Source organism: Pyrgilauda ruficollis, unplaced genomic scaffold (assembly GCF_017590135.1).
Source record: "Pyrgilauda ruficollis isolate IOZ18807 unplaced genomic scaffold, ASM1759013v1 scaffold40, whole genome shotgun sequence".
NCBI classification, from domain to species: Eukaryota; Metazoa; Chordata; class Aves; order Passeriformes; family Passeridae; genus Pyrgilauda; species Pyrgilauda ruficollis.
This window is the reverse complement of record NW_024525490.1, coordinates 10,734,402-10,761,920: the sequence shown is the minus strand read 5'-3', so window position 1 is coordinate 10,761,920 and position 27,519 is coordinate 10,734,402. Positions and strand designations below refer to the sequence as shown.

At 38.9% G+C, this 27,519-nt stretch overlaps 1 protein-coding gene across 4 annotated transcripts in view; it reads right to left on the bottom strand.

Annotated features, from left to right (window-relative positions):
• KCNQ5 (potassium voltage-gated channel subfamily Q member 5) overlaps nucleotides 1-27,519 on the bottom strand; it is a 278,104-nt gene that overhangs the window by 3,632 nt on the left and 246,953 nt on the right. For 2 of the 4 annotated variants that reach the window (XM_041477407.1, XM_041477410.1), the window contains exons 10-12: nucleotides 25,951-26,007; nucleotides 20,265-20,485; nucleotides 7,793-7,901 (exon numbers count right to left, since the gene is read on the bottom strand). In XM_041477407.1, the coding sequence (XP_041333341.1) occupies nucleotides 7,793-7,901; nucleotides 20,265-20,485; nucleotides 25,951-26,007 (387 nt within the window). The remainder of the gene's footprint in view (nucleotides 1-7,792; nucleotides 7,902-20,264; nucleotides 20,486-25,950; nucleotides 26,008-27,519) is intronic. The other 2 variants (XM_041477408.1, XM_041477409.1) reach the window with 1 other exon arrangement.

Below are 27,519 nucleotides of genomic sequence, written 5' to 3'. Positions count from 1 at the left end.
CAAAATTTGATAGCTCATTTTTAAATGGAAGGTATTTTCAATACAGCTTGTGCAGGTAAACTTTCACATGGTTGTTTTTTTAAGTACAAATGCACTGTAGCTATGTCTTTGAATTGTTTGAGAGGTCAGGTAACACTGTTTTAAAGACTGCAGAGCAGGTTTAGTGTATCAGTATATACCTGTTCAACTTTTTTATGCTAGGTGCTTGATATGAAAGGTATGCCTGACTTAAACCTGGGATTAGTTTCACTGACTTGAGTGAGATATCATATCAGCTATATTTGTGCATAAGATACTTCTGCTCTTGTTACAGGAAAGATTTCTTTAGTGAATCGATTACACAAACTTAAATAACAGTATTCTTGTTCTGGTGTTCATTTTAAGTTCCTTGCTCTTCTCTTTGTGGGAAGAAAATAAAAAAGCACCCCATTAAGTTTTCATCAGTTTTTATTTTTTAGTTAACATTCAGGCATAAATATTTGTTTTCAACTTATTTGGCTGACTTAGGATCAAATTTTGCAGGCTGAAGAGAAGTTTTCATGTTTGTTCCCTACTGGAATATATAGGAATTATTGCTTAGTTAGACTTCATGATTTTTTCCTTGAACTTTACTGCACAACAGTAAGGTTTCAGGTAACAGTAAATATCCAAAATTGATGAATGGTATACATGTTTTTATCTGAGTCTTGCACAGGTTTCTGTGATATGTGACATGAACATATGATGTCTCCTGAGTAGCTGTTCTTAGAATAGAAAGCTTGATATAAAATCACAAATTTTCAACAATAAAAATGACAAATTTGGAAAGTAAATGACAGTGAGATGATTTTCCTGGTCAGCCGGTAGAACCTGAAATTTTCCTTGGTTTACATAAGGACTGGGAGAGAAAACAAGGGATCAGGTGTATTAGCCATGCTGGCCTGTGCTGCAGAGCTTATGAATTCCCATTAGGGCCAAAGTGCTGATATTTGCTACCTATTGCAACTGAAAAAGCAGAGACTGTAAATTGGTATCCTATCCCAAATGTCAGTAGTCATGATAATATATTCCCTCTGGGTTTATTATGATATGTATTTAGCAGCTGTAAGACAACAAATTATAATAAAAACCAAAACATGGTTCTCACTCTCTGATAAAAATAGATTTTTGATGTTTTAGTGGAATTTAAAAAAGTCATTCTTCATATAGTTAGGACAGATATTATGATAATAGGTATGTAGAGTTGCATTGATAGTATATGGTGATCCTCTACTGGTTTTTGGATCATACATAAATATTCTTAAAGATAATGTCAGCCTCTTCTCACAGTACTTAGCTTGTTGGTATTTCCCATTCTGGTGACTTTCACTTAAAAATGAGATTGCTTGTCACTGGTATAGAACTTGAACTATGATTCTGATTATAGAAATTAAAAATGGAAAAGGCCTGTTAGGAGCAGTCCATCAACTTGACACTTCAGGACTGATCTCCACGCACTTTCGAATATATTATATTGGATCATGGGCTTTTCTCTTTTGCCTTACCAGCTAGTTCTACAGACCAATGGCTTTTGGTATATTTTGTAATCTGGAAGCCTGTAAAGCTGTGATGAATCTGGGATACAGATTTTTTTTTTTTTTTAGCTGTCAAATGATGCCAAGATGTTGGTTTATAGGACCATGAATACCTAATCTTCTGAATCTAGTTCTTTATTGAGTTACGAAGACTGAATAATGCAGCTGACATATAAAATAGTATAATAGTTTTGTTGTTACTATTATTATGTTTCAGTGGTCACAATGTTTTACTTCATGCATTTAATAAAGTAAAAATATGAAACTCTATTAGAAAAGAAAAACCAGACGATTATTGGCATAATTGAAGACAACTGAATTTACCACAACTGGGTGATTTTACAAGGGAAGAGGCAGAGGACTAATTATTATTAAGAACCATGGAAGCGTCTTAATCAGTTAGCAGAAAAGTCTTCATTACTACTTTGCAGCTTTATAACACTTTTTTTGCTTATCAAGACAGTTTGTTCATAATGTTCAGAAGTCAAACAGAATTGAAAGCACCACAGCTGTATCTGTACTACACTACAGTGAGCTGTACCTGTACTATTTCTGGTTTATGTATTAGCTCATGTGAGTCCATCTTAATTAACTTCAGCAGGGTTTGGAGCAGATCTATATTGCTTACTTCTTTTTGTTCAAGCACACAAAATTTTACATAAACTGTACAGAAAATATTGCGCTGTCATTTTAAAAGCCTGCAAGTTAATTAAGAAAAAGAAAAACTGAATCCTTTCAGTGATGGAGCCTTGCAACGGCTTTGCAATTATTAAATTGGGTTGAATCTCCATAGTTATTTAGTGTTTTATAAAATCAGTTGGCATCCTGTATCTTGATATCACAATGTAATTAACTTTCTTTACTGTGAGGGTGGTAAGGCTCTGGAACAGATCACGCAGGGAAGTTGTGGATGCCCCTGGCATCCCTGGCAGAGTTCAAGGCCACGGTGGATGGGGCTTGGAGCAAGCTGGTCTCAAGACCCAAACAACCTTGGAGCGAGCGAGTGGGAGATGTCCCTGCCCATAGCAGGGTGATCGAACTAAATGGTTGTTACGGTCGCTTTTACCCAAACCATCGCATGATTCCACATATTTCGGTAGGTTACTGATAGATTATGTACAACTAAGTGGACTCTGAGTTCCTGTGGGATAAAAACAAAGCTATTTGCAGGTAACCTGACCGTGCAAAAAGGGGAAAAAGCACCGAGTCACGCACCCGCGGTTTTTCGCAGCAGCGGCCGCGGGCGCGGACGGGAGGGGCGGGGCGGGCCGGCGCGGGCCGCCCTTCCCCGCGGCACCAGCAGGGGGCGAACACGGCCCGGCACCGGCGCCGCCGCTGAGGGCGGGGCCGTGCAGGCCCCGCGGCTGTGGGAAACTTCCCCTGCCTGTTTAAATCGCTCTACGCCATCCAGGAAAGGGGCATTTTATAACTCACATCTAATGTGACAGACGATACGCGGTTGTAAACACACCCAAGCCACAAGCATGACAGTGTTCTGGTAAGAGTTAGTCATAAAAAGTAGCTTATTTCAGTCATACATCCAGAGGAGCAGAAAAAAAAAAATCTGTTGAAGCAGACCAATACATAAAAGTTAAATAATAGCTAAACCACAGGTCCCACTGATCTTTATGTACCCTGATGATTTATGGAAAGTTACAGGTCCAATACCAACTTTTGTCTTACTGACCCACAGCGGCCAAGAGCAGCACGTTTCATTTATCTCTTCTCAGATGCAGGATCAGCCTTGCTCTAAAATTACAGCGTTTTCTGTACGTGCATGTTGCATATCTTCCCTGGTATTCACTGCATTGTAATTTGCGTTCATGATGCCTGTTCCAGTATTAAAAGCTGTTTTGCTTGTCATTTAGTACACTTTCCTGAGGGTGGCACCAAGTTAGAGCATCTCTAATCCTTGGTGCAGCCCTGTCAAACTCATGCCATTATTTTCAAAGCTGTGTCTTGTCAGTTTTGTCATAATCTCAGGAAGAAACAGAGCTTCATTCTACCGGGATTCAGGTAGAATCATATATGGTTACTGCCTTGAATATTAAAAGACAGGTAGGTTGCTTTATCCATAGCCAGATGGGGTGACCACAGGTTTGCTCACCTACAACATCAGGAAAGCAGGTGCATAGAGATTTAGCTGTGCTGGTGCCTCTGTCTCACTACCCTGACCTTGCCAAACATCCCTTCTTCCTGGTAAAATGTAATGTGCAGAAGAGATCAGGATCCAGCACAGAGGCCAGCAGACAAAGGTATTTGAGACACAGTTCTACTACATGTGAGGCAAGTGAGTCAAAATCGTCTTCTCTGTCGTGTCTCGACCTGACTCATCCCCTAGCAGCCAGAAACATGATTTTCCCCTAAGTACAGCGCTGTCCTAGCCAAACACATGTACAAGAGCCTTGCCTAGGCTCTGAATACCATCTGGCAGAAAATAAACAATGTGTTTGGATTTAAAAGAAAGAGGGGGTTCTGAAATAATACATTGAACAAATTCAAAATGGCTACTAAAAATACATTTTATAGGTGTTGCAGGAACATTGTAAAGACTGAACATAAATGGTAAATTATATTTTCCATCTTTGTCTGTTAAATATGTATGACTGTTCAACTATACAGCTTATCAGCTCTAGAATTCTCAAATTTCATTACATTTAGCCACAGTTATTATTTTTTTTTTCTTAGCAACAAATGAAAACATATCTTTGCAATCGCTAGAGTTAAAGAGAGAAAAGACCTATTAGGTCAGTACTTTAATCTTCCTGCCATTGCAGTTATTTTCTATTGCATATTTATTTGTGCTTCTCAAATCTCATATTCCATAAATAGTACAGTAATTCCATCATTTCCATGTGGAAAGTATTATTGAAATGAGTGCTTCTTGCTATGGAAAATGATCAGAGATATCACAATATAGGGAAACAAGGTATCCTAATCTTCCTTTTAGTCTCTTTTATACACATTCATCATTGTGAACTAACAGAGCTGGAAAAGGCAATGTTTTTTGTTAGTCTCCAGGAACTCTGCAGGATGTTTTTGTTCACAACAAGACTGGGACGGTTGAGTAGTGCTGAAGACCCTGCTGGCACACAGACTCAGTTCGTTGTTAGCAAGGACTGCTTTGTGCACTGCTCTGATCCCGGCTGGAGGCCATGGATGAGCAGGACTGATCCTGAGTGGGCCCAAGGCGTGCTGCAGTGCACACCATGTTTCACCACACTGCCCTTCTGCTCCCTGTCACCCAACACTGTGCATCGAGAAGCTTTTCCTTACTTTCCCTGTGCCTCAGTTGATCTTTCCTGACAGAGAGCTTGAGGAGTAAGAGGGGATGGAGCAGGCAGCACACGAGATAAAAGACTCAGTTTAGGAGGCTTTGAGAGCAGATTGAGAGCTTGGCATGTTACCAGACAGGTTTGCCTGGTGGGTCTTCAGTAGGACTAGTTGAGAGTCCTGACTTTTTTGGAAAGGACCAAAATGTTGAGAACTTTTTCAGGAAAGGACTGTTTTCTCCATCCTCTGTTTTGACTGTAACAAAATGAAAGTTTGGGGGTTTGTTTGCTTAAAAAGTTGCTTTGAAGAATAAAGTAGCCCTGGAGAAAATGTAAGTAAATAAGGTCAAAAGTGACACAGTAGACTTTGAAATGACCAATATGAAAAATTATAAATAAAACAGTTTTTGTCTTTTGATATTTCAAGGCTGTGCAACCTGAGAGTAAGCATATTTTAGGCACCTTGCACAGAAAAAAATCTCACCCCAAATGCTTTGATTCCAAAACTGAGAGAGGACCGACCTCTGTAAACCCATGGGCATGAATTAATTTTGTTAATTTCATTTCCCATTAAAACAAAAGGGCCATTTGTGTCTTTGTAAAAGAATTTTTACCCAGGTCTAACTAGGAAAAAATAATTAGACTCCCTTATAGCAGTTTTTCAAGTTGATGCATCAAGAATGGATTCAACTGTCTGTGTTTATATTTGGGGTCTTTTCTTAGTGCATCATAAAACTATGCAAGTGTCTTCTGTCTTTGACTGCTTCTATATACCAGCATGAAAGGAAACCAGCCTTCACCCTCCCCCACTGCCTTTGCAATTCAAAGCTGTTTCTAAAAACAAACTTCAAAATGAGGCACAAAGTTTCCATATAGGCAGATGCTATCATCTTGAAATTCTACAGTTACTTTATAGAGTCTCAGATCCTTCTTCAGATGTTTGCATAGATCCCAGTGTAGTCTGGTAACAGATACTCTGAATAATCAGAAAGAGGTGTATCAGCTACCTGATGAACTGAATTATCAGTCTCTTGATTTTGAGAGATTAAAGTATAGCATATACAGAAGTCTCAAGATCATGGCATATTACTGCTTTACAGGTGTCAAACAAAGGTAAGTTTCTGAAGCAAGATGTGTGTCACTTGTGATCTTGCAAAACACTAAAATTTGCAGGGAGATGGGAGAGATTCATGGCTAATTGATGGCAAGTGGAGATTCTTACTCTCAGCCTCAGTGGTGACATGAGTTGTTTTTAGAAGGCCAGGCATGCAGAGTAAAAGTTGGAGGTAATATAAAAATTTGATTCTCATCAATTAAATAGTACATGTCTGAAATAATCAAATCTTGCACCTTTGCTTTTCTTATTAGAACATTTTTGTGGAGAAAATTTCCCAACTATATCCTTCACATTTAGTTATTTTCCATTTGAGCTGATAATGACCAAGAGCACCAAACAAAAATGCAGATGATGCATTGAACAATCCAGTGGTCCCCTAGAAAATGAGCTCCATGAAGTAAGTATTGAAATGTGAAGTCTATCTTAAGGAATTTGGACAGTATGGAGAATGAATATCCCTTGCCAGGATAAGTGGCAACATGCACCTGGAGCCAAGAGTTATCCAGTCTGTTTAAAATGCAACATCACAGAGAAACATCTTTGACACTAAAGTCAATGAATTATGCTGACTGTTCCTAATATGAGCATTTTTTATTTGAGGGAACAGGCTTGCCTTGTGGGTGGGTGTGTGAAAAAAGGCATCTATCACCTGCTTAAACATTGCTAGCAAGAGATGGTTTTCAGCAGAGACATTTGGCTTGCCAGTTGCAGTGGCTGTGGACACAAGCCTGGTATCTGAATCGTCCTGTGAGGTCATTTCCAGGCAGGTTGGAAAATAGTAGGAAAAGATGTCTCCAAATGATCTATCAAGCTCTCTGTGCTAGTAGAAAAGTTTCAGAAACAGCCTTACTCACTATCTCTCTTTATTTTACTCAATGGAAAAGGGGAAGGAAATACAAGTAGCCCATAGGTTATCATTGCATGAAATTATGTGATAAAAAGCTCAAGTTTTTTTTTTCCTGTGATGCTGAGAAAACTCAGGCAGAGGTTTCTGTACAGGAAAACACTGTCTTTCCATAGGTTTTTGCAGAAATTCCTTTTGGCTGCTGCCTGTCTGTCTGCACCAAGAAGGTGCTGGACACTGATGTGATGCAGAGCCAGTGAGGTGACCCCCAGCGATAACCTGAGGTTTGCTGCCAGCAGACAGGGAATGCTTGAGCTCTCCTTGCTTGTTGCTGTACACTTCATGGTGGGGATTTTGACTGCCAGGATTTATACTTAAAAATACTCTGGAAGATAAATAGCCTTGGCAGTCTCAAGAGGATGAGTTTAAACTTTCAATGCAGGTAACTTTATAAGTTTCAATGCAGTTTGCTACTTTCTTGGAAAAGGAGACTATTTGTTTTAAATTATTTGGGTTATATTTAGTTTAGTGGATAGTAGTAGGCACGACTTTTCACAATTGAATTAATGTAATTATTCTGTTCTTACCAGGAGAAATTTGCAATAAAAGTCATCTGACAGTCTCAGGAATATGGAAATGCAATAAAACCCTACACTTTTAAAGGAAATAACTTTTCCAGGCAAAGTGACACATACTCAGTAAAAGTACATCAAATTGTAGTTTGGATAGCATAAAATATAATGGAAAACAGCATCCATTACTCTCTTTCTCTTTTCTGTGTCAAATCATGTAACATTTTTAGATATTGAAAAGCTGATAACAACTGATAAAATGTTTTAATTTAACTAAAATAGAAAGGAAGCATAATATATTAGCATTAGTTGTGTAACAAATATAGCCATGTAATAAGTGCAACAAACTATCATTTTATGAATGGACACGCAGTTTATTAGTATCTGAACTAAAGGAAATTCAAGCATTTATTAATTCAGTATTTTCTACTCACCTGATAGCTCTAATGACAGTTTTAAGAGCAGGGGTGAGATCTTCTACCGACACATCACACTGGCACCCTTTGTCATCATAAACATCGTCTGTTCCAAGACTGGTGTCAGCTGAAAAAGACAAGAGCAGACTAAATAAGAGAAATTGAAAAATCTCTTCCTTAGTGTTTTCTAACAGCCTGCACAGTGCTTCTGGGAAAAGAAGGACTACGTATCAAGCATGATAGACCTCCACCAGTTTATGAACTGTATGATGCACTTGTGTGTGTCTATGCCTGTGTCATAGAATGCCTTGGTAGTCCCAGAGTAATTAGTAAAACTTAGAAAGGAAGAATGCCCTATTATTTTTCAAATGAATTAGTAGCTGAATACCAGAGTGTTTATTTCTGATATCCCATGGTTTTTCATCACATTCTCTGTTTTATGAGAAAGCAGTGAACTGACAGATGTAATGGCAGAACCAGAAGATGCTCAAGTTGTATTATTACAGTTTTAACACTTTGGATCAACCTGGCATTTGGACAAGGAGAAGATCCATTTCATTTAACAAGCAGGCTGTGGAATGACCCAACACTTTATTACAGGTGAAAATAAACAAAATACTCTTTTACCAAGAATGAACAATTGCCACCTTAAACCTCAGAGCCATGTAGCTATTGCCGGCTTCCTTTGTCACAGGAGCTTAAGCCAAGTTACTGTAAAAAAAAAGTGGATCGTTTACATTTCCTAAACACCACCTCTGCACAGTTGCCATCTGTGAATTAGCTAGAAATCTCAGAAGTGTCCATTGTACTCAATACATAAAACAGGTACTGATGCATGACTAAGTGGTTTACAAGCTTAAAATGTGCTGGAGTGCAAATGGAGCAAGAAGGGCAGGGTCATGGATGCCCATACATCATCTATATTTCAAAGGCACGTGAACTACAGGAAAATTCTTTGGGGTCGGTGCTTTTCCTCCCAAATCATCTTTCTTCAACTGCATAAAGTCCAAGTGCCCAGAAGAATTTCACTCAAGGTCAGTGTATTTCATCATGTAAGTGTCTCTGCTTCATGAGGAAGAGAGTGTAAAATGAGTGACATGAAACAGAGAAAAAAAGATGAGACTCAGTAACCCTCAGTAACAGAGTAGATTTCTTCCCAGTCTTAGGTTGCTGCCTACATTCATGCTGTTATTTAAAACAACAGGTTTAGTCATTCAGAAACACTTCAAGTAAATAATTTCATGGGTCTAAATTATTAGCAGATTTGAAGCACAGTCAGACACAAATGATTACAGGACATTCTTTCAAATTCCTTCTTCAGGAAGGCTGCAGATTAAAGATGAAAAATATTATTTGTCAGTCAAAAGTGCCTGAAAATGTCATGGTACCTTCTAAATCTAATAGAGATAAACTGTTTTGTACAGCATCTTCAGGAACTGGTGTTACTGCATTGTTTTCTTCAGAGATTTAATGTTCAGCCATGCACATTTTTTGGTTGGGTTTTTTTTTTTTTTTTTTTTTTTTTTTTTATATATTTTATTTTTTGCCTTTCCTTTTTTTTTTTTGGTTTTTTTTTTTTTTTTTTTTTTTTTTTTTTTTTAATGAGTCTGGCTAGTTCATTACCCTTGGGAACATATATATTTTTTTGTTACTCTTGCTGAACTGGTACATTTATGAGAAACATCCGTAGCTTTTAATAACAGGTGAATTCATCTTTGACAGATCAACTTAATAAAGAAAGATGGCTTATAGCCAATGTTTAAGTCCACATGAAACAATCAAATGCAACAATTAAAAATTAAGTTTTAAACTGTCAAAGTGAAATTTTCATACAAAACTTTGAAGTGCTATTACTTTAAGTCATGACTGCAATGATGCCAGGAGTATTTTTTTCTTGTACTCTTTCATGAGCTTCACTCCTGACTTCGCTTATCTTATTGATAAAATATACATCTCTCCACCCATTCTGCTTCAATAACATTTGGATCCCTGCCCAGAAATGTGACTAGCTAAAATAAACTTTATATACACTACCTAAACCACCATCTCAGGACATGCTGAGTATTCCACAACACTAACTTTCCAGGTGTGACATCTGATCAGGCTCTCCAGTTACCTCTCCCAGTGTGGAAATCTCCCAGCTCATTTATAAGTGCCATATTAAAACCAGAGCTTTTTATGCTACTGGTATTTCCAATGACTCTCTAAGGTTTGATTCTATTCAGTTATGCCAGTATAAATTAGGAAAAATACTGCTCAGATCACAAGAGCTATAGCTGTCTAAACCCAGTGAAACAGGAGACTCCAACCTGAAAGTTTAGAATAAACATGTTTCTGTATGGTTGTCTCATGGATACGGTTCCTGGGTCCTTTGCCAAGTACAGTGTCATTAATAAAAGGGTTTCCTTACCAAAGTATATCTTTGCAAAACTGTTTTGAGAACTGTGTGGTGCAATTACAGTGTTTCATGTTGCTCCCTTGTGGATAAAAAACTCTGCAAAATTTTTAGACAGGCGCTGGAAAATTCTTATAAATTTAAGCCAGCTTTAATAGGAGATGCTGCTCCTAATAAATCACCTTTCTTCTTTCTAATATTCCACTGATATGAATTTCCTTCATTATGGCAGGCACTCAATACCACAGGTCAGTGAAGCTTGTGAAAAGTTATAGCCTTGTTTGATTCCTATGGGAAACATAAATGTTTCTTTAGGATACTGAGCAGACCTGGGAAAAAGTTTGGGAAATGCATAGTAGCAATTTGGAGAAAAAATTACAGCTTAAAACACCACTGAAATCAAAGTTCACATTCTTACGAATTTTTCCAGTGGAAGCTCATGTTGTGTACCACATAGTTACGAGGTGAGATGTACTTGTGTACTTGTGAGATCCTTTCTGTCCCTCTTGAGTTCATCGTTGAGGTCAGGGCTGAGTTGGGGTCAGTTTGGCTGCTTTAGCAGCTCCAGCTGTTCAAACCTCTGCCAGCTCCCAGATGGGGCTAAGCTATGCTCTCCAAGCTGCTGTCTGTCCCCAGAGAGAGCCCTTCCTAGGCATTAATAGGGCAGCTAGACCTCCCAGTGCCAGCTCATGCCTATCCCTGCTCACATCCGCATCATTCCCCATTCCCTTTGTCTGTATCTTTTGCTCTCCATTGGGATGGCTGCACATGGTCCAAGTGGGTTCCATGAGGAACTGTGGGCAGCAGCTGCTCTGCATGAGCCTGGCTTTGCTGCCAGTCTTTCCTAGAGTTAGCCCCCGTCTCTCCTTCTCTCCAGGAACCTCTACCACAAGCTAACCAACTTTCAAGTCTGTTCCACGGGCATGGAATATGGCCTAAACAATGCCTAAAATGTCTTTTAGTACACATTTAGACAAACCCCTGCATGTCTCTTTAAGAAGGGCTGTCAGTCCACTTTACAATCCAGACCTTTTTCTAATACCAGCATATTTAGAACTCAGTATGTGTTTTGATCTTAAACAAAGAACGTGTTTATTTCACAACTGATGAGGCATCTGCCATTGTCTTATAATCTTTGACATTATTTACTTTGGGCTACTGTCTGATTTTTGCTGCTTTTTAATTTCGTCCTCTTTCTTCCCAAACAATCTTTGATTTAATCACACAGCAAAACAGCAATTACCAAGAAATAGAAGAGGCATGCACAAGCCAGTAAAATTTTCTTGATATTTCCCTGTTTTTCACAGTATTTATGCATTTTTCATGCAAATTTTAGTCATCTATGATCACCACAAATGAATGGGCAAAAAAATTAGGCTGTTCTAAAGCATTATATGTCACCAACAAAAAAAATTACAAGTTTGTAGCTGCATTTCATATGACTCTGTGCAAAAGTTATTCACAAGGCTTGATTTATTATTTCTGTAAATAGTATGTGTCCTTTCTTAGAAGTGTTTTCTGTTGTTTAATAACATGCTTTGGCATTGAGAAAACTGACATTGCTCTGATCACTCTCATAGCTCCTTGCTTTCAGTGTCAGTAACATTCAAGTAATTATCTGCCTGTTAAACAGAATAAAAAAGACTTTTTACTTTTTGTTTTCTGGGAGCATCAATATGCTAGCAACAACAATCCAGCATTAATAAATGTGTGTGCCAACACAATGAATAATGCTATGGAGGTGCTTCTGACATAGCGACTGGTACGATGATCCCAACATAGACCTTTTGACTCAATTTTTAGAAGCCTTCAGAAGCACTTAGATCTTACTGTGACTGTGCAAGAGATAGATAGGGTTCTTCATGGGAGTGATAGAAATAATAGACAACCCACCTTCTCACAGAAACCACCTCTGTGCCCGCCCCCACTACCAAGAACCAGGCCATGAAAACCAATACAATATGGAAAAATCTCAATAAATGCCTGAAGTTGATAGCCTGCATATGACTTGCAGTTATTCTTGTTAGAGCACAGTATTGTGTTGACTTGGTTAAAAACACGCTCGTTTGGAAAAAATGTCTGATTGATTTTCATGACGCAAGATGAAAATTGGAGGGTGGCCTAATTTTCACAGGTGCTGAGTTACTTCAAGCCATATTGTTATAAAAATTGAGAATTGGAGTTAGGAATTGAAGTCCAAACAATTCATAATGCTGCTCCACAGCCTGTTCTCCACCTTGCTTAGCAGCCTCATGTGAGTGGAGAGTTTCTCTGGCTGCCCAGGGCAGCAGTGCAGGGCACCCCAATGTGACACACTCATCTCGACATTCATTTTCTGTGTGAGCGGTCAGAAAGAAAATGAGTGGGTAATTCAGTGCATCTAACTTCTAAGCAAGTGAACTTGGACATGAATTCAAAACTTTTGGGGGACAGACTGTCCCTGTGGGAGGTGCCAGTGCATAGGTCTGCTGCAGCAGGGGAGTCCAAGCAGCTGCTTTGTTATGAGACTCCAAGCTGCCTGAGTCTTACATGGCTACTGAGCTCAGATGAACCCTCTCACTCAAGAAGCAATGCCAGCAGCTTAATACTCTCATTGCCTCCTTTGTGAGCAAATAGAGCCTCTGCTGTGCTGCTGTATATAATGCCTAGGGTGTCTGCAAGGTTGGTGTATTTCACTCAACTTTACCCTGCCTTTGAAGTACCTTTCTTCACTATGAGTATTTACTGTGTTAGGGATTTAACCTATATTCTCAAAAAAAAAAAAAAAAAAAAAAAAGATATCTTGTACGTATTTTGTAGTATTCAATATGTATAGAATGTTTCACAAAATCTCAGTTATTTTTTCCCCCCAAAAATTATTCTATGTACAAACATCTTGATAGTTTATGTTCATGCAATTTCCCTTTCTAAAAATGAAACGTGTCTTAGCCTAGTGCCTTTGTTTAAATGTGTTTCATGAAACTTCTCACATCTTCACAACTCTTATTATTCTCCTGTTGTTGAACTATGAATACAAAATCCCTTCACTACCCCTATAACTGATTTTCTTTCCAATTTGCCTCTGCTTTAAAACATCAACAAGCTGATTGTCTCTCAGTACATAGTTCACTTTGTTTTACTTTGATTGCTCACCAAATTCCATAGGAAAAATAAACTAAAGAAAGCAATGCTAATTGTGATGGAACTTAATCACATACTTAATAAGAATGCCCAAAGCTCCCCCAGAGCAGGAAAGGCAGCAGCCCATGTTTACATGCTTTCCAGAGCAGAGGCCAGAAAAAGGAGGCCCAAGGGAGTGAATTATGTATTTATTTCCTTGATCTCTGGAAAAAGAAACCAAAAAAAGGAAAGACATTCTTCTAATCAAGATAGAAGGAAGAAGGCAGAACAAGTGATGTGCTCTTCACATTAGATACTTAATATTTCTTTAGAAAAGGACACCAAAATCCCTGGTAGTAGACAACAGTGTTCAAGTGGAAAAATTAAGAAAGAGGGGATAAGACTGACAACATTTAAAAATCTTGTTTACAGGGAGCTTTTATGAAATGGTTGCCATCTCCGTGCTAGAAAGAAGTTTCTCAGAAAAGGAAGGAAACTGGTGCCTCCTGTAAGGAGGAGCACTTTTGCACAGGCTTGTAAGCTTTGTCTTCTGCCCAGCCAGAGCCTCTGCTCTACTGGCAGCACTGCTGGGGAGTTCACTAGTGCTATATCAATAGCCCATTCCTTGTCTTTCTTCTGAAACAGACAAAGCTGGGGAGGAGATGAGGACATCATTGGGAACTGCAGCTCAATGTGACGCCGAGTATCTTAAAGAATATTCCTAACAACATTATCTATGTTAAAGCATTTCTGAAAATCCTCTGATTTGGCTAAAATGGAAGATGGAATTGGTGGAAAGTTTTTTACATATTCTGGATATAATGATACAGTTTTCTTTCTCTGTAAGTGCAATTTTTTTAAGGTCAGAAACCTAATATCAATTATCATATAATGCAAGCAAATTCCAAATATCTAAAATTCTAGCATTCCGTTCCCTTAGTTATTATTTGACTTCTCAGAAATTTCTGCACTGGCAATATTTCATGAAACAGCTCCCACTGCTTAATTAAAAAGGAATCCTTTTAATTTTGAATGATGATATGGAGGACCATGAGGCTTTCTAAAAACAAGTCATTAAATGAACAATAATTCTGCTGCTTCAAAGGCTGATCTTATTATAAAAAGTAGCAAATTAGCCAGCAACTTTAGATGGCCATGTGAGAAAAGTAAAAGAAGGTGACTCTATGGCTTTAGTGTATTTTTACCTATACCTTTCTGTTATTTTATATGTACCATATCCAAGAAGTAAAAACTGTAAAATAAATTGCAGAAACATATGATGGTATCTGGAGCTGTAGACTAATGAGCTAAATGTCATACTTAATTGACTGTCTCCCTGCAAGACCTTGTAGAACATATTACTTGATATATGTCTGATATTCCATAAGGTCCTCACAGGTCCTGTGCCCTGGGAGTTTTCCAGGTATTGTTGTTGAGGGAGGTTATAGATAGGGGCAAAGGGTTAGAGAACTATAGCTGTTTTAGATTCAGGTATAAAATACAGGATAATCCTGTATTTTAAAAAGCCATGAAGGATTTCCTTGGTAATATTTCATAAAAATAAAACTATTCCTCAAATGTTTCAGATTTGGTGCAAGTGGGTTACATGTAGTTGGGAAGTTTTATGAGCATCCTCTCAAAATTAGTTCTTCTCTCACTTGTATAGTCTTCACTGCAGATGAGGGTGTCCGAAACCCATGCAAAACATATTTCTGTGTCATGGTCTGCTGCTGCTGCTCCTCACAGAGCTAAGCTTAATAATCATTCACCTGTGGCCACTGAGTCCAGTGAGCAATGGTGCACAGCAAGTTCCTCAAGAGGTATCATAAAGAAAGAGATTAAATTGTGGACTCATTTGGCCAGGACTTTGGCTGGAATAAACTAAAATAATGCCTCAAAACCAATGGCCTGTACTTATTTTCACAAAAATGACTCAGAACTTAGATCAGAATGCCAGATCTTCCTAGTGAATTATACTGACAATGGTAATAAATGAGAGCTCTATCTGCTCCATGGAAGGCAATAACAAGAAAATAAATCTCTTGTCTAGCACAGATTGAGATATTGCTAGTAAATTTCATTCAAACTTTGACAACATGCAGCTTCACTTTGAACCAGCAAATTTAAGCTTAGATGTAGAAGCAACCCAACTAAGGACTTCTGCCACATCAAGTGAACCTTATCCAAGGTCAAGCTGTTTATGCTACTGAAAGGAAAACTTGTCATTTTTGTAACACATAAATTACATGGTAGTAACTGAGGATGTGGGGGCTGAAATGCACAATTGCATTCTTTCCATGGCTCTTATAATATACTCTACCCTCAGGATTTTGTGCAAGTACTCTGTAGGGAATGAAAGGCTAAAGGTCATGTGAGTGTATAATGTTTGGGGATGGTGCAAGAAATCAAATATTTCCTTAGAGAATTCTTTTTAATTAATCAAATGAAATATGTTTGTAATATCTCCAGTGCTGAACGCTTTTGATGTTTTATTCAAAAAAGCCACACAATGTCTCTAGGTTACAGTAAAGGCACAATAACTCATTCAGAGGCTTAGAACCATGGGATGGAAGAAAACAAATATAATAGGGTATTTTTATCCCTCACAGAAAACTGCATCCACAACATAATATTGGTTCATTAATTCAGCTGTGGTGGTACAAGACTGGAGCATGATTTAAGCAGAAAAGATTCTGTTCCTCAGAAAGTAAGGCAAGCAGAAAACAAAACAGGACAGGAACACCATTATAAAGAAGAGATTTTGTGTGGTTTAGTGTCTGTGGATTGGGTACACAACATACAGTGAGGCATGGGCACAGTGCCTTCAGCAAGGCATGTGATCACCTGTACTATTTAATAACTAGCACAGACTCTGTCATGGGGCTGACCCTGCCGGTGGGTATTCTCATGTTTTGGGCACCACTCCCCACAGACAGTTTGGTTGCAGCTTCCCTGTTTTTGTTAACAAAACAGGGAAGAACCAAAGCCATACTGCATGAGGAGGCCTTGGGGCCAGAGGTGGCTCCTGGCTCACTTTGTGTACAGGTGCACAGGGGGCTGTGAGGGGCTTCAAGGTCAGGCAGCACCTTTGCCCATGGGACATAGCATTCCTTTGGGGAAGGCTCTTCCATGACCCTTTTTAAGTGTGTGGTTTGTAAAGCTTCACTATTTACCATTCTTGAATGGTGAAAATATCCCTTTCATCTACCTCTTCCTGATAATCCTCTTTTATGCTAATAACAGAGATTGGAAATACAACATTCTGGCACCTTTGTGAATTTGTGCAGAGTCCCCTCTTTAATGAGATTTCTGGAAGCTGTGAACCACACGTCACCAGAAACTGCACACGTATTTAAAATCAGATTATGTAAGTCTTGATATTCACTTTCCCCTCTGCTGTTGTTGAATGCTCTAGAAAGCATCTCCAGTCAGGCAACCAAAAACGTCTCTGACCATCATGACCAAAACCTCTCTCATGTTTGGATTCCATTTGCCAATGCACATATGTAACTGAAATAATTATTTATTATTTCAAAGTGGGCCCTTTCAGACCCACTTTGTCAATGGCAATAAAAGGTCTATTGGCAGATTCAGAAGATTGTTACTAACCATAAATAAAGGCATTTGTGCAATGGTTTTGGTCACACTGTTCTAAGGCTGTTATGCCAAAATCCTTTTGGGATGTACCCTGGCTTAAGTGTTTTACTTGCTGCCAAGAAATTCTCCTTCTATGATTTTAATATGCAGTGGGGGAATGCCAGAGTGTTTGTTGCTGGGTAACCTAAGAGGCAAACTACTACATTTTCAATCAGATTACCGTTTTAGCTACCCCCATGAGCTCCTGTCTGGGCTCGAAACCTCCCTTTGCAGGCAATTTTCTAATTGCTAATGTTGAGTTTCTCCAGCAGTCTTTTTCTGATGGTTTTGGCCCAGATTCCAGCCATGTCCTTACCAGAACTCAGTCAGCACTGCAAAGTCTCTGTGTTGACCATCTATCTGCCTTAAAGCATCCTCATATGCTAACAAATTTCCTTCCTTTTGGAATCCTCTCCTTATGTATTTGCATCTTTCCTTTATTTTCACACAGAATTCAGTCCTCTGCCTAGGCAGAACATTTACAACTCCACATCCCATACAGAGGAAAAACTTCCTCTTTCTCTTTTGGAAGAGGAAGTTCATAGTAAGACTCCATTTTTTTCACTGATATGAAGTTTTGACACTGATCTGGGTATCCAGCACTATGTTGTCACTGCCCCAAAGGTATCTTGTAATGTAATTTCTTCTTCCACCAAACACCCTACAGAGATGTAGGAATCACCAGAAGGACCAGGTGTTCAAGGGTACTGTTTTGTGCCCAAGATTTCACCCAGAAAAATTTGGCTTCTAGTTTTGGCTTGACGATTGGCCTGCCAAAATTATTAATTATTTGGCGGGGGAATACCTGAAGGAGGAAATTGGAGGATCTGGCAAGCAAGAGATAAGAATAATATGCTGCAAATACTATTTTTTTCATCCAGTGAAAAAAGCAAGATTTTCTAAATTAAATACATCAACTTGAGATCTTTTTCACTGAGCTGTCAAATGCAGAAAGTATCAAGCTATGAAAGAAAAGAAAGAAAAAGAAATGAAGGTTAGTAGTGCCTGACTTTTCCTGCAAAAGTTTGGGTAAGGCAGAAGGGAGCTGTCTCTCAGCAAGTGAGCACACTGGACATCTCTCTAATCATACTGGTCCTAGAAGTAGTTGGATGAGGTCCCAGAATGGAAACTTGGCATTTGCCTAAAAGCTGGAGACAATGGAAGCTGTTCCTTCTGCCACGGATGAGAAATGGGTTGTATCTGTTGGCCCCAGTTCATAAGGGTGGACTAGTAGCTGGAAATCACTGACCAGGAAACAGGCTGTGCTCACCCTGAGGAGCGGGAAGATCTTCAAGGGCTTACGCACAGCAATGAGTGCTCTGTTGTTGTTTCTGTCTTTTATCTACAGATATACCCCAGGTGCTGTTTATGCCACCTTTTCCGTGAGAGGGAAACAGTCAGAGGCAGCATGATGTGCTTGTGCACATGGTTGTTATTGGTGATAATATGTACAGGACAAAAGAGGGGACATGCTGAGGAGATGCTTCTATGATAAATGGGCTGATGAAAAATGAAACAGGTGCTTCAGTGAGGTGCAGACTGCAGAGCTGGGGCAAAAGTGAGCCACTGATACTCTCAGAGAGTGCTCAAAAAGTTCCTTTCTCCATAGGTCACTTGCAGGCCCAGTGTGAATTACAGGGGTTTAACCTATGAAATTACTTCTGATGCAGTTTGGGGATGATACTTGTGCTTTATAACTGATTATGTCAGATGCCTAAATTTAGACAGGGTAGCTTCAACCACTATGCTACCTAGAGCATTTCTCAGTTCCCATTGTGGCCTTGGCTGAGCTTCACTTCAGTGTGAGACCCAGGCTAGGTCACACAGCCCCTGTGATACAGCTGCCATGGGACATAAGCCAGGGCCTGTAACCCAGGATAGGAGTGGATAGCAATGGATAGTGCCGTGGAGCAACTTGGATAGTATCTTGGTAGATGATACACCCCAGCAACTCACTGTACCTCAGGCAAATTCAGAATTTTGGAAAATCTGAGACATCTCCATGGGGGAGGGCTAGCCTGGAATGATGACCTTAGCAAATACCATTGGTTTGTCTTGGTTGCCCTCCAGGAAATGTTTATTTACCCAGGCTTTTCCTGAAGAGACCTGTTGTGTAGAACATCCTCATTGAGGGATGGGGCATTGCAGTTCAATGAATTTTTGCAACCTACACATTTGTGATAATATGTGCTCTTAAAAAGGAAGTGACATCAACATCGCACTTCTTTCTAATTAGTCTTACCACAATTGTTGGATGTAGCATGCATGATGCCATTGTAGAAAGAGGTTGCACCTTTCCTATTCAGGCAGCGTCACTGCATTCTGTGGCAGTCAACCAGTTTGTTTCTCTTGTTTTTTACATGGAGGATACCCCAAGAAAGAGCAAAACATTCATAGATTGGGAAATATGGGAATGAAGAAACCCAAAGCAAAATTCACTGGGGCAGCAGTACTCCCAGAGCTATGTGAATGCACCTTTCAGTGCTGGACCCGTCCCACGTAGGGGTCAGTTTCACTTGGTTCTCTCAGCTCCTGCCTGCCAGGGGGCTGCTGTCACCCAGTTTGGTGCTCCTTGGTTAGAGGAGTCACTGTCTTTGTTTGGCAGGCTTCATCAGATGAAGATCCTTGCCTGAATACTGGTTAGTTTAATGCCAAATTTGACTTAAGGTAGAGAATGGAGCAGCATAGGAGACAGCTTGAGTGAAAGGCTGGGCTGCCTGCTGCACGTTCAACAAGACATTTTTAGGAGTGCTTCCTACATCCAAAATACCCTATAGAAAGCAATACATAAAAGCAATAACACTGGTTTTGTTTGCAAAATCTACCTGCCTTATCAAGGCAGATACAACCCTGTAAAACTGAAAGCACCCAGTACTGTATCCCTTAGTGGCAGGTGATTTCATCACCAGTACAGGCACTGGGACTCCTTTGCCTGAGACAGCCACTTCTGCACAAGCTGTGCTCCCGGCTGGCAAAGGCACAGGCAATGCTGGCTGTGCTGTGTGGACCACCAGCAAGAGGCAGCACGTTTGGGCAGCAGCTGAGCTCAGTGGTGGGAGAGGGGCCATGACAGAAGAGCTGCTGTAGCCAAATCCCTGGGATGCTTTTAGTCTATTGTGACTTTTCAGTGACTCCTTTCCCACCGGTTGCTCCTTATGCACCACTGACATGATTTCTTATTTAAAAAATAATCACATTATCAGGGTCTTTGAAGCAGACTATAGCTGGCTTGTGTCTCTGGCCCCAAACATAAATACTTTCTGCCTTCCTAAAATGTGTACAGTCACTGTGCAAGTGTGCAGGAGTGTGAGCAGGCTGGGAGCAGCGTGCAGTGGCAAAAAAGGGGTGAACAACTCCTACCATCAACCATGGGCTTGGGCTGGGAGCTCTTCAGCCGCAGCGAGGGCCTGAAGCGGGTTCGGTCGTTGAAGCTCCAGCTCTTCTGGACTTTGGTTGGGCTGCCCTCGGTGGCAATGTCAGCACCTGGGGACCGGCGATCTCCGACTGAAGATTGCCTGTTTTTTATACTTTGACCTCGTGGGCTGGCCATCCGGACCCGCTCCTTGAAACTTAGCTTTTGGCTGTGAGAGATAGAAATATATTTTATTTCATAGTTACTTCAATCCATTTATTTTTTCTATTGTATGATTATTGAAAATGTGTAAAAAATCTCACTGGTATGAATCTGTTTCTTAAACACTTTTATTTTCATTGAATATATTTAATTTGTGAATGGAACTGATTTGATGTAATTGTTTTTTGATAGAAGCATTAGCATTGCCAGTCTATCATACAGTACAGAATAACCTTCTAAAGGAAATTAAAAATAACAAATAGAAACAATTTCACCCAATTATTATACATTAATCTCTATGATGTTTTTTCTATTCCTTGAACTTGAATGTTTGTTTCCATCTTAGTCAGCCAAGTTCAGTGCATTTCTGGCCATATCTTCAGATAAATAAAACCAAAATTTATTTTATTGTTACTGCATGCCATGTAGTATTGTCTGGTTTGAGATTTTTTTAGCAGGCAAAAAATACTGTTAGTGTATATTCATGCTTTTGCAGGATGTGGCACTTCCAACATTTCATATGCATGATTAGTGATCACTCATGTCCAGAATTCCTTGTTAGAGCACTTACATGGACAAGACAAAACCAAAATTAATCAAATATCCAAGAAACAGCATGATGACTGATTAATGGAAATGTAATGATACGCTGTGTGCTCCCTAAAGTCATTGCTGAAGATTTAGCTGGGAGCTGACCCTGTGCAGGTGGTACTGGACAGGTAACAGAGCCCAGCCAAGCTCATGACTGTGTCTGCTGCATCAATGGTGACCCTGTGGTCTTATGCTTGACCAGTTGTAAGGGGTTTTTTTCCCCCCTCCCCCGCTGTGCCTGTAATCATCTCCCCTAGCCAGCTAAATGTGGGTTTTATAGATTTTCTATTTCCTGGTGCTTAAATTACCTTTGTCCAAATGTATCTGATGAACATCTTATGGTCACTGTGACTAGCTACCTAGGCTTTTTAATTATTTAACATTTTTGCCTTTGTTTGTCCCTTCCTGTAGCACAAGACGCAAAGGGCAAACAGAGGAAGAGTCTGATACCAAGGTCTGGAAACCTTCTTTTATAAGCAAGGTAAAATTCAATTGGTTGAGCAGGGGAATGGTCACCTTGATCAGTGGTCCTGTTCTTTCAAGAGAGGAGATGATGAGGGCAATGCAGTGTCTGTTCATGGTATGGTGTTTCTGGGACTTGCAGTCCTGCTGCCCTGCTGTAGGCTTTGCAGGGGTCTTTTGAAACACCTTTACCAATGACTGTCTACCTGAAAATTACGGTGGTTCTTGAAGTTAAGACACTCTCTAGTGCTCTCAAGGTCTTTGAATTTAATTTCAGCATGCCCATAAGATGTTTTGAACAGGAACAGATCCTGCAGATAATTAGCTAATGCCAAGATGGACTATGTGGTTCTTAGGTGTTTAACCTACTGCACTCTGAAAATACAGTGTTAATATGTAATTATATGAAATGGAAAGTAGTTATAAACCTGTGTGGCTGTGAAATATTGAGATAAACATATCTTTGTCCATGCATAGCAAAGCATAGCATTTCAGTCTGAGTACAAACATCCCTGAGAGCAGAAAGGATGCAGTTTGTTGCAGGCAAAACACATGCTGGGGTGCTTATAATGTGATAATTTTCAAGAATACTGAAAAATGAGCACATTAATAGAAAGATTATTAGATAAATTTATTTCTATATGGCATGTTGGATTACTTGAAAGAATACCTTTACTATAATTTCTCAATGTAATCCCTTTCTTTTCTTGCCCAAATAAGCAATTGTTGAAATAAATACATCACCGGGATGAAAATGTTATCTATTTCCATTGTAAATTGTTACCCAATGCTGTGGCATAAGCAATACAAAAGACGCAGAGAACCTAATATTTGAAAGAAAAGTGTTCCAGAATTTAGCTTTGAATACAAATTACATTTCAAGACTGAATTATATTTCAGCTCAGGAATCTTTTGCATTTCACAGCCATGAAAATATAAACTGTAAAATATTTATTAACCATATTATTGCATGGTCATATTATACAGAATAAGGAAGAGAATCAAAACTGACTTATTGTTATAGATATTATTCCTACAAGTGTCCCCCTTTTTTAACTCCCCTTATGGCTCAGATTGTACTTGCTAATGAAAAATGAAGTCAGTGATGCTTTTTTTTTTTAAACATTAGAGTTAAAAAGTTTCTGGACAGCTCTCTTCCTGCTGCACTAATAAAAATAAAAGGAAAATGGGTAAAATAGCCATAAAAACTATCTATATATGTCATATTTTTTAATAATCACATTAACTTCAAAATAAAAATGAAAATTTAAAATCAAAGTCAAAACACCACATGTGTTGTTCTGTCAATTAATTTGTACTAAGGAAAGCAGTGGCTGACTTTAAATGATTGGTAGACATGGTTATTTCATTTATAAGAGCTGAATGGTACACAATGACTACTTAACTTGTATATCTTTAGTCCTCCAAATCAAAGCAGTGAGGCAATGTTGAAAGGAACAGCAGGCATTTTATCTGTACTACAGACATTTTTCAAAATTGCAATGCTGAGAATTAAAATATTAATGTAAACTGTAGAGCTTATACTTAAAAACTCAAATCAAGTCTGCTTCGTAGCAATGACAATGTACTGGCATGCCAAGGGTCCATGCAGAGGGTACTGCATTGTGAAGAGAAACAGTCCCTGAAGGAAGGAGTGTTTGAAAACTCTCTTCTGCATCTTGAGATGCATACCCAAAGAGACTAGTTAGAGCAGTTCTTTGCTTCTTGGATCCCTGTTCCTATTTTGAGACTGGTGGGAAATGTTCCTGAAGTCACTGGGTCCTTCTCAGCACAGGCATAAATTGTGTGGCTGACAGTAGAGAAGAAAGGTTGAGAGAAGAAACCTTGTGCTTGGGAACACACTGTCTTGGGGCTCTTCTGTGTACGATAAATAACAGATCATGAAGGAGTAATTGAATCAGAGCACTTTGAGCATACCCTGACCAGGCTTTTCCTCAGAGTGAAAGTCCCTTTCCTTATAGGATACAGCCTAGCTCCTGGCTCTGAATTCTTTGTTGCAATAGCAGTAGAGACAGTGTTAAAATTGCAGAGTGAAGATAACGCACCATTCAAGCATCTTTGGACATTCTGCATTTCAATCAATAGCCAGTGACTCCTTTAGGGCCCTTTATGCTGATTTAATGCTGGTTGTATCAGTACTGGCTTATGTGTGCTAAACATCCTTCAAATCTTTCAGGTCCGAGCCTATTATATTTTTATCTTTCACCTTTTCTCCTCTCTTTTTACATGGTATCCAAAAGAAATCCCTTGAATCAATGTAAACCTGTTAATTATCATTGGATATTCATGCATCTCCATAAGTATTCACAAACTTTGTGTGTTTGTCCAAAAGGCAAAAACCATGAGAAAGAAAAAGGAAAATAAAATAGCACAAGTTCCTAAATCAAAACTAAATTACAGTGATCTGAGAGATCCACAGCTGTCTCCAGTTATCTCTGCATTCCTTTAGATATGTGTCTGTCCATAATTTCTAGTACTTTATATGACTGATAATTTAGCCCAATTGGTTGACATACATTTTTCTTCCTACGACAGACTTCCCTGGCAATGGTAATCTCTTTGGACCTATCACTCCTCTATTCTTGCAGGTTGAAAGTTGTGGAATGTATTCTTATCGATAACACTCGAGCTTTGAAGCACCTTTTAGTGGAGGTCAATTGCAACTGGCAGCTATAGAAAAGGAAGCAAATGACTTTTCTGTATTTGTCTGCCTTCTGAGAGGTCAGTTGTAGGATCTTGTGACTCATTCCTCCCATTTCATGCCCAAGGCACTCACTTCCCTAGGATAGCAAATGACTTTCTAATTTTTGCTTCTTCGTTTACAAATTCTGCCTTTGCCACCTTTGATCTATGAAGGAATGGGTGTGTAGGGACACTAGAGGTCACTGTAGCTTCACTGCAGAGGGAACGATCACTTTTTCCTGGTCCAAATGACTACTCTGGATAAGAGTTTTAACTGACAAATGCAAGCAAACCTTTGCTCTCTCTGTCTTCCACGGACCATCTCCCTATGCTTTATTAACTGAGCATCTCTTTCCTTACCAGTCCCACTCCCCCATTTTTCTGCCACCTTCCTAGATTTCTGGTCAAGTTAAAACTTCTGCTCTGCCTCAGTCTCAGACCTGCAGCACTACTGCTAGCTACTAGCCATAATTTCACCTTGTTTTTCAGCTTTTCATACTGAGCCAATTGGTGGAAGCAAGAATAGGAAGAAATTGAAATGAATCAGAAATAACTGGAGGGTCTGAGGATGAGGAAGAAGGCTTTGAGTCTTGAGACAGAAGCTAAAACTGCCAAAAATTATCACCTATGGCAAACAACAGCAAGCAAATGTACACGCCAATTTTCAGCAGTTAGCTACCTGTAAATACAGGTGTTGGTTCTTACTGAGCCTACAAATATTTTTACTGAAATTAAGCTAAGTTGAGCAAATGCAAATGCAGTGGATAATAGTGTGAGACCTAAAGTTCAAAGACTTCACCACCAGTCTCATGCTAGGACCACAAACTCAAGAAATTTAGTGTTGTATCTCATACCTTCAATAAGTAATAGCAAGAATTTCAGGCCACAGTATATTATAGTTCAATTGTCAAACAGAAAAACTAAATAGGGTGTTTGTGCATTTTTTCCTTTTCCCAAATAATTTCTAAATGAAGAGAAACTATTTTGATCCTAATTTCCTGTAATCAGTTTGTACTTATACTGTCTTTTACATTATTTTTAAAAAGTAAGAAAAAAATGCAATCAGCTTGAGATATGAATCATAGGCTTCTTCCAGTAAGATCCATCTATCTAGGAATTACCATTTTTGGTAAGAAACACAATTTCCAGAGAATTCAGCTGAAGCAGATGCTTGCTTTCACATGCATTCCTCTACCTTCCAGCACAGGATGCAGGCACATCATCCACAAGATGTGTCCAAGGGGATTCTTCTCAAGAACAATTGCACATTTTGACTGTTGTAATTGCCTAGCATGCTACGGCTTAACATTCTCCACTAATAATTAGATGGAGAAATCAACTGCCATGGACATAAAAATCCTCTTGGACTTGGGGAAATGGCTTTATCAAAATACTCAACCCCAGTTTTAGATCTCCACAGGGTAATGCATTCAAAAAGTTGAAGTCTCAGGCAGAGAAGGGGAATGGGGCTTTGTAAAACTGCGGTGTGCTGTGCACTGCAATTATCTGGCTGGATGAGTTAGTGTTGCTGCCATTGTGTTAATGGCATTGCAGGCAACAAGCAAAAAGGGATTTACAAGCACTTAAAAATAAATTGGAAACATCATCTGGAGAAGTAAGGAACTTCAAAGCACTAAGGAGGGGAAGTGAATGAATCATGCACCTGATATTAGTTGGCATTCTCAAACATCATGTGAATAGGAGGATGCTGAATACCTATGTTTCCGAGGGGTGTACATCCTGAAGAGCTTCTGTTTATTACTACAAAGCTTACTAGGAGTGAGGGGAGATAGAGGACTCTGTTACTAAGCATTCCAGTGCTGGGTAAGGGGTTAGATTTTCCACCTCAAGTTAGATTGTGCATAATTGGCAATTTCTTTTTTATATGGTGCATGCAGAGTTGTTTACATTAAATCTACTTTTAGAAACAGATATGGTATAGGAGGTGAAAGAATTCCATAACATAATTTACTTGTTTCCCTCATAATAGGGCTGACTTTTCCCCTGAAGATCTTATACTGGCAAAACTGCTCCTTATTGCACCAGAGAGAATTGTCTGAATAGGGAATGCATATTCAGCCTCATGAGTTACAAGACTAAATGGGTGACATTCATCCTTTGCAGACACCCAGTGCATGTCCTACACACAGTTTAAGACTGATTATGCTCTCCGTATGTGACAAGATTCATCAGTCTTGATCTAGTTTCCTGCACAGGAACTATTTCAGCCACATTGTATAACAGAACAGAGATAAATGTTTGTTTTCACGGTGTGCATTTGCAGATATTAAGAATTGAAGATATAGTCTTTTAAAATAACTTGCACAACTCTGGAACTGATTTATAGAAATATCTCATTTGTAGCCTGGATACACCAGAGAGGTTGTCTACCAATACTTTGATAAATTATTAATTAGAATACTTGTGCGTAAAATTTTAGGAAATGCAACATACATATTTTTATTAAAATCAATCTGAAGCTGCAGCCTCATAAGCACAGCTCTCTCAATTCAAATGCATAGCAACATTTAGTCACCTAATGAAAGACTGCAGGTTTATACATGAAAAAACACAAGCATTAATTTCTGTAAATATAAGCCAATTTGGTAGGAAAGAAGATAATGAACTTTTCCCTAATACAATACAAGTTTTTCTTCACTGTTCTTAGAAGGGAATGTAGAGCAAAGAACATGTTCAGAATTCAATCCAACATACTGCTTGTGCAAACACGTCTTCATTTAAAGAGTGAAACAAGAAGAGTCTTAGTTCACATAGCATCCCATGCAAGTCTCTTAACATCACAGTAAGAAACGAGTTAAATAGGCAAGGACAGGTATCTCAAAGTACATTGCAGCAGTTTGCATTTACGTCTTTGCCACAAAAGACCACATACACCACATGTATTTTCAGTGATGCAAACATACAGTGATATATCAGCATAAGAGCAATAAATAGCCACTGAAAAAACACACTTTTTTTTAAAGGCACTGAGTGGTCTGTAGGGTTTTTACAGTAGAACTTGGTCTTAGAAGTTAACTAGTTCATTTTTACATATAAGCTAATTTGCAGCAGTGCATGTATTAATTAAGTGTTTCTGAAGGAGCCAATATCTTCCACTCAGTGAAAATAAAGTGAATAAATCTTGCTAAATTGTTGACTTCTTTTAAAGCCACAATTATTATTTTCAATAGGGAGAACATAGTATGGTTTTGACAGCTGGGTGTTTGGATTTTTTTTTTTTTTTTTTTTTTTTTTTTTTTTTTTATTTAGTTTTCTTTTTTTTGG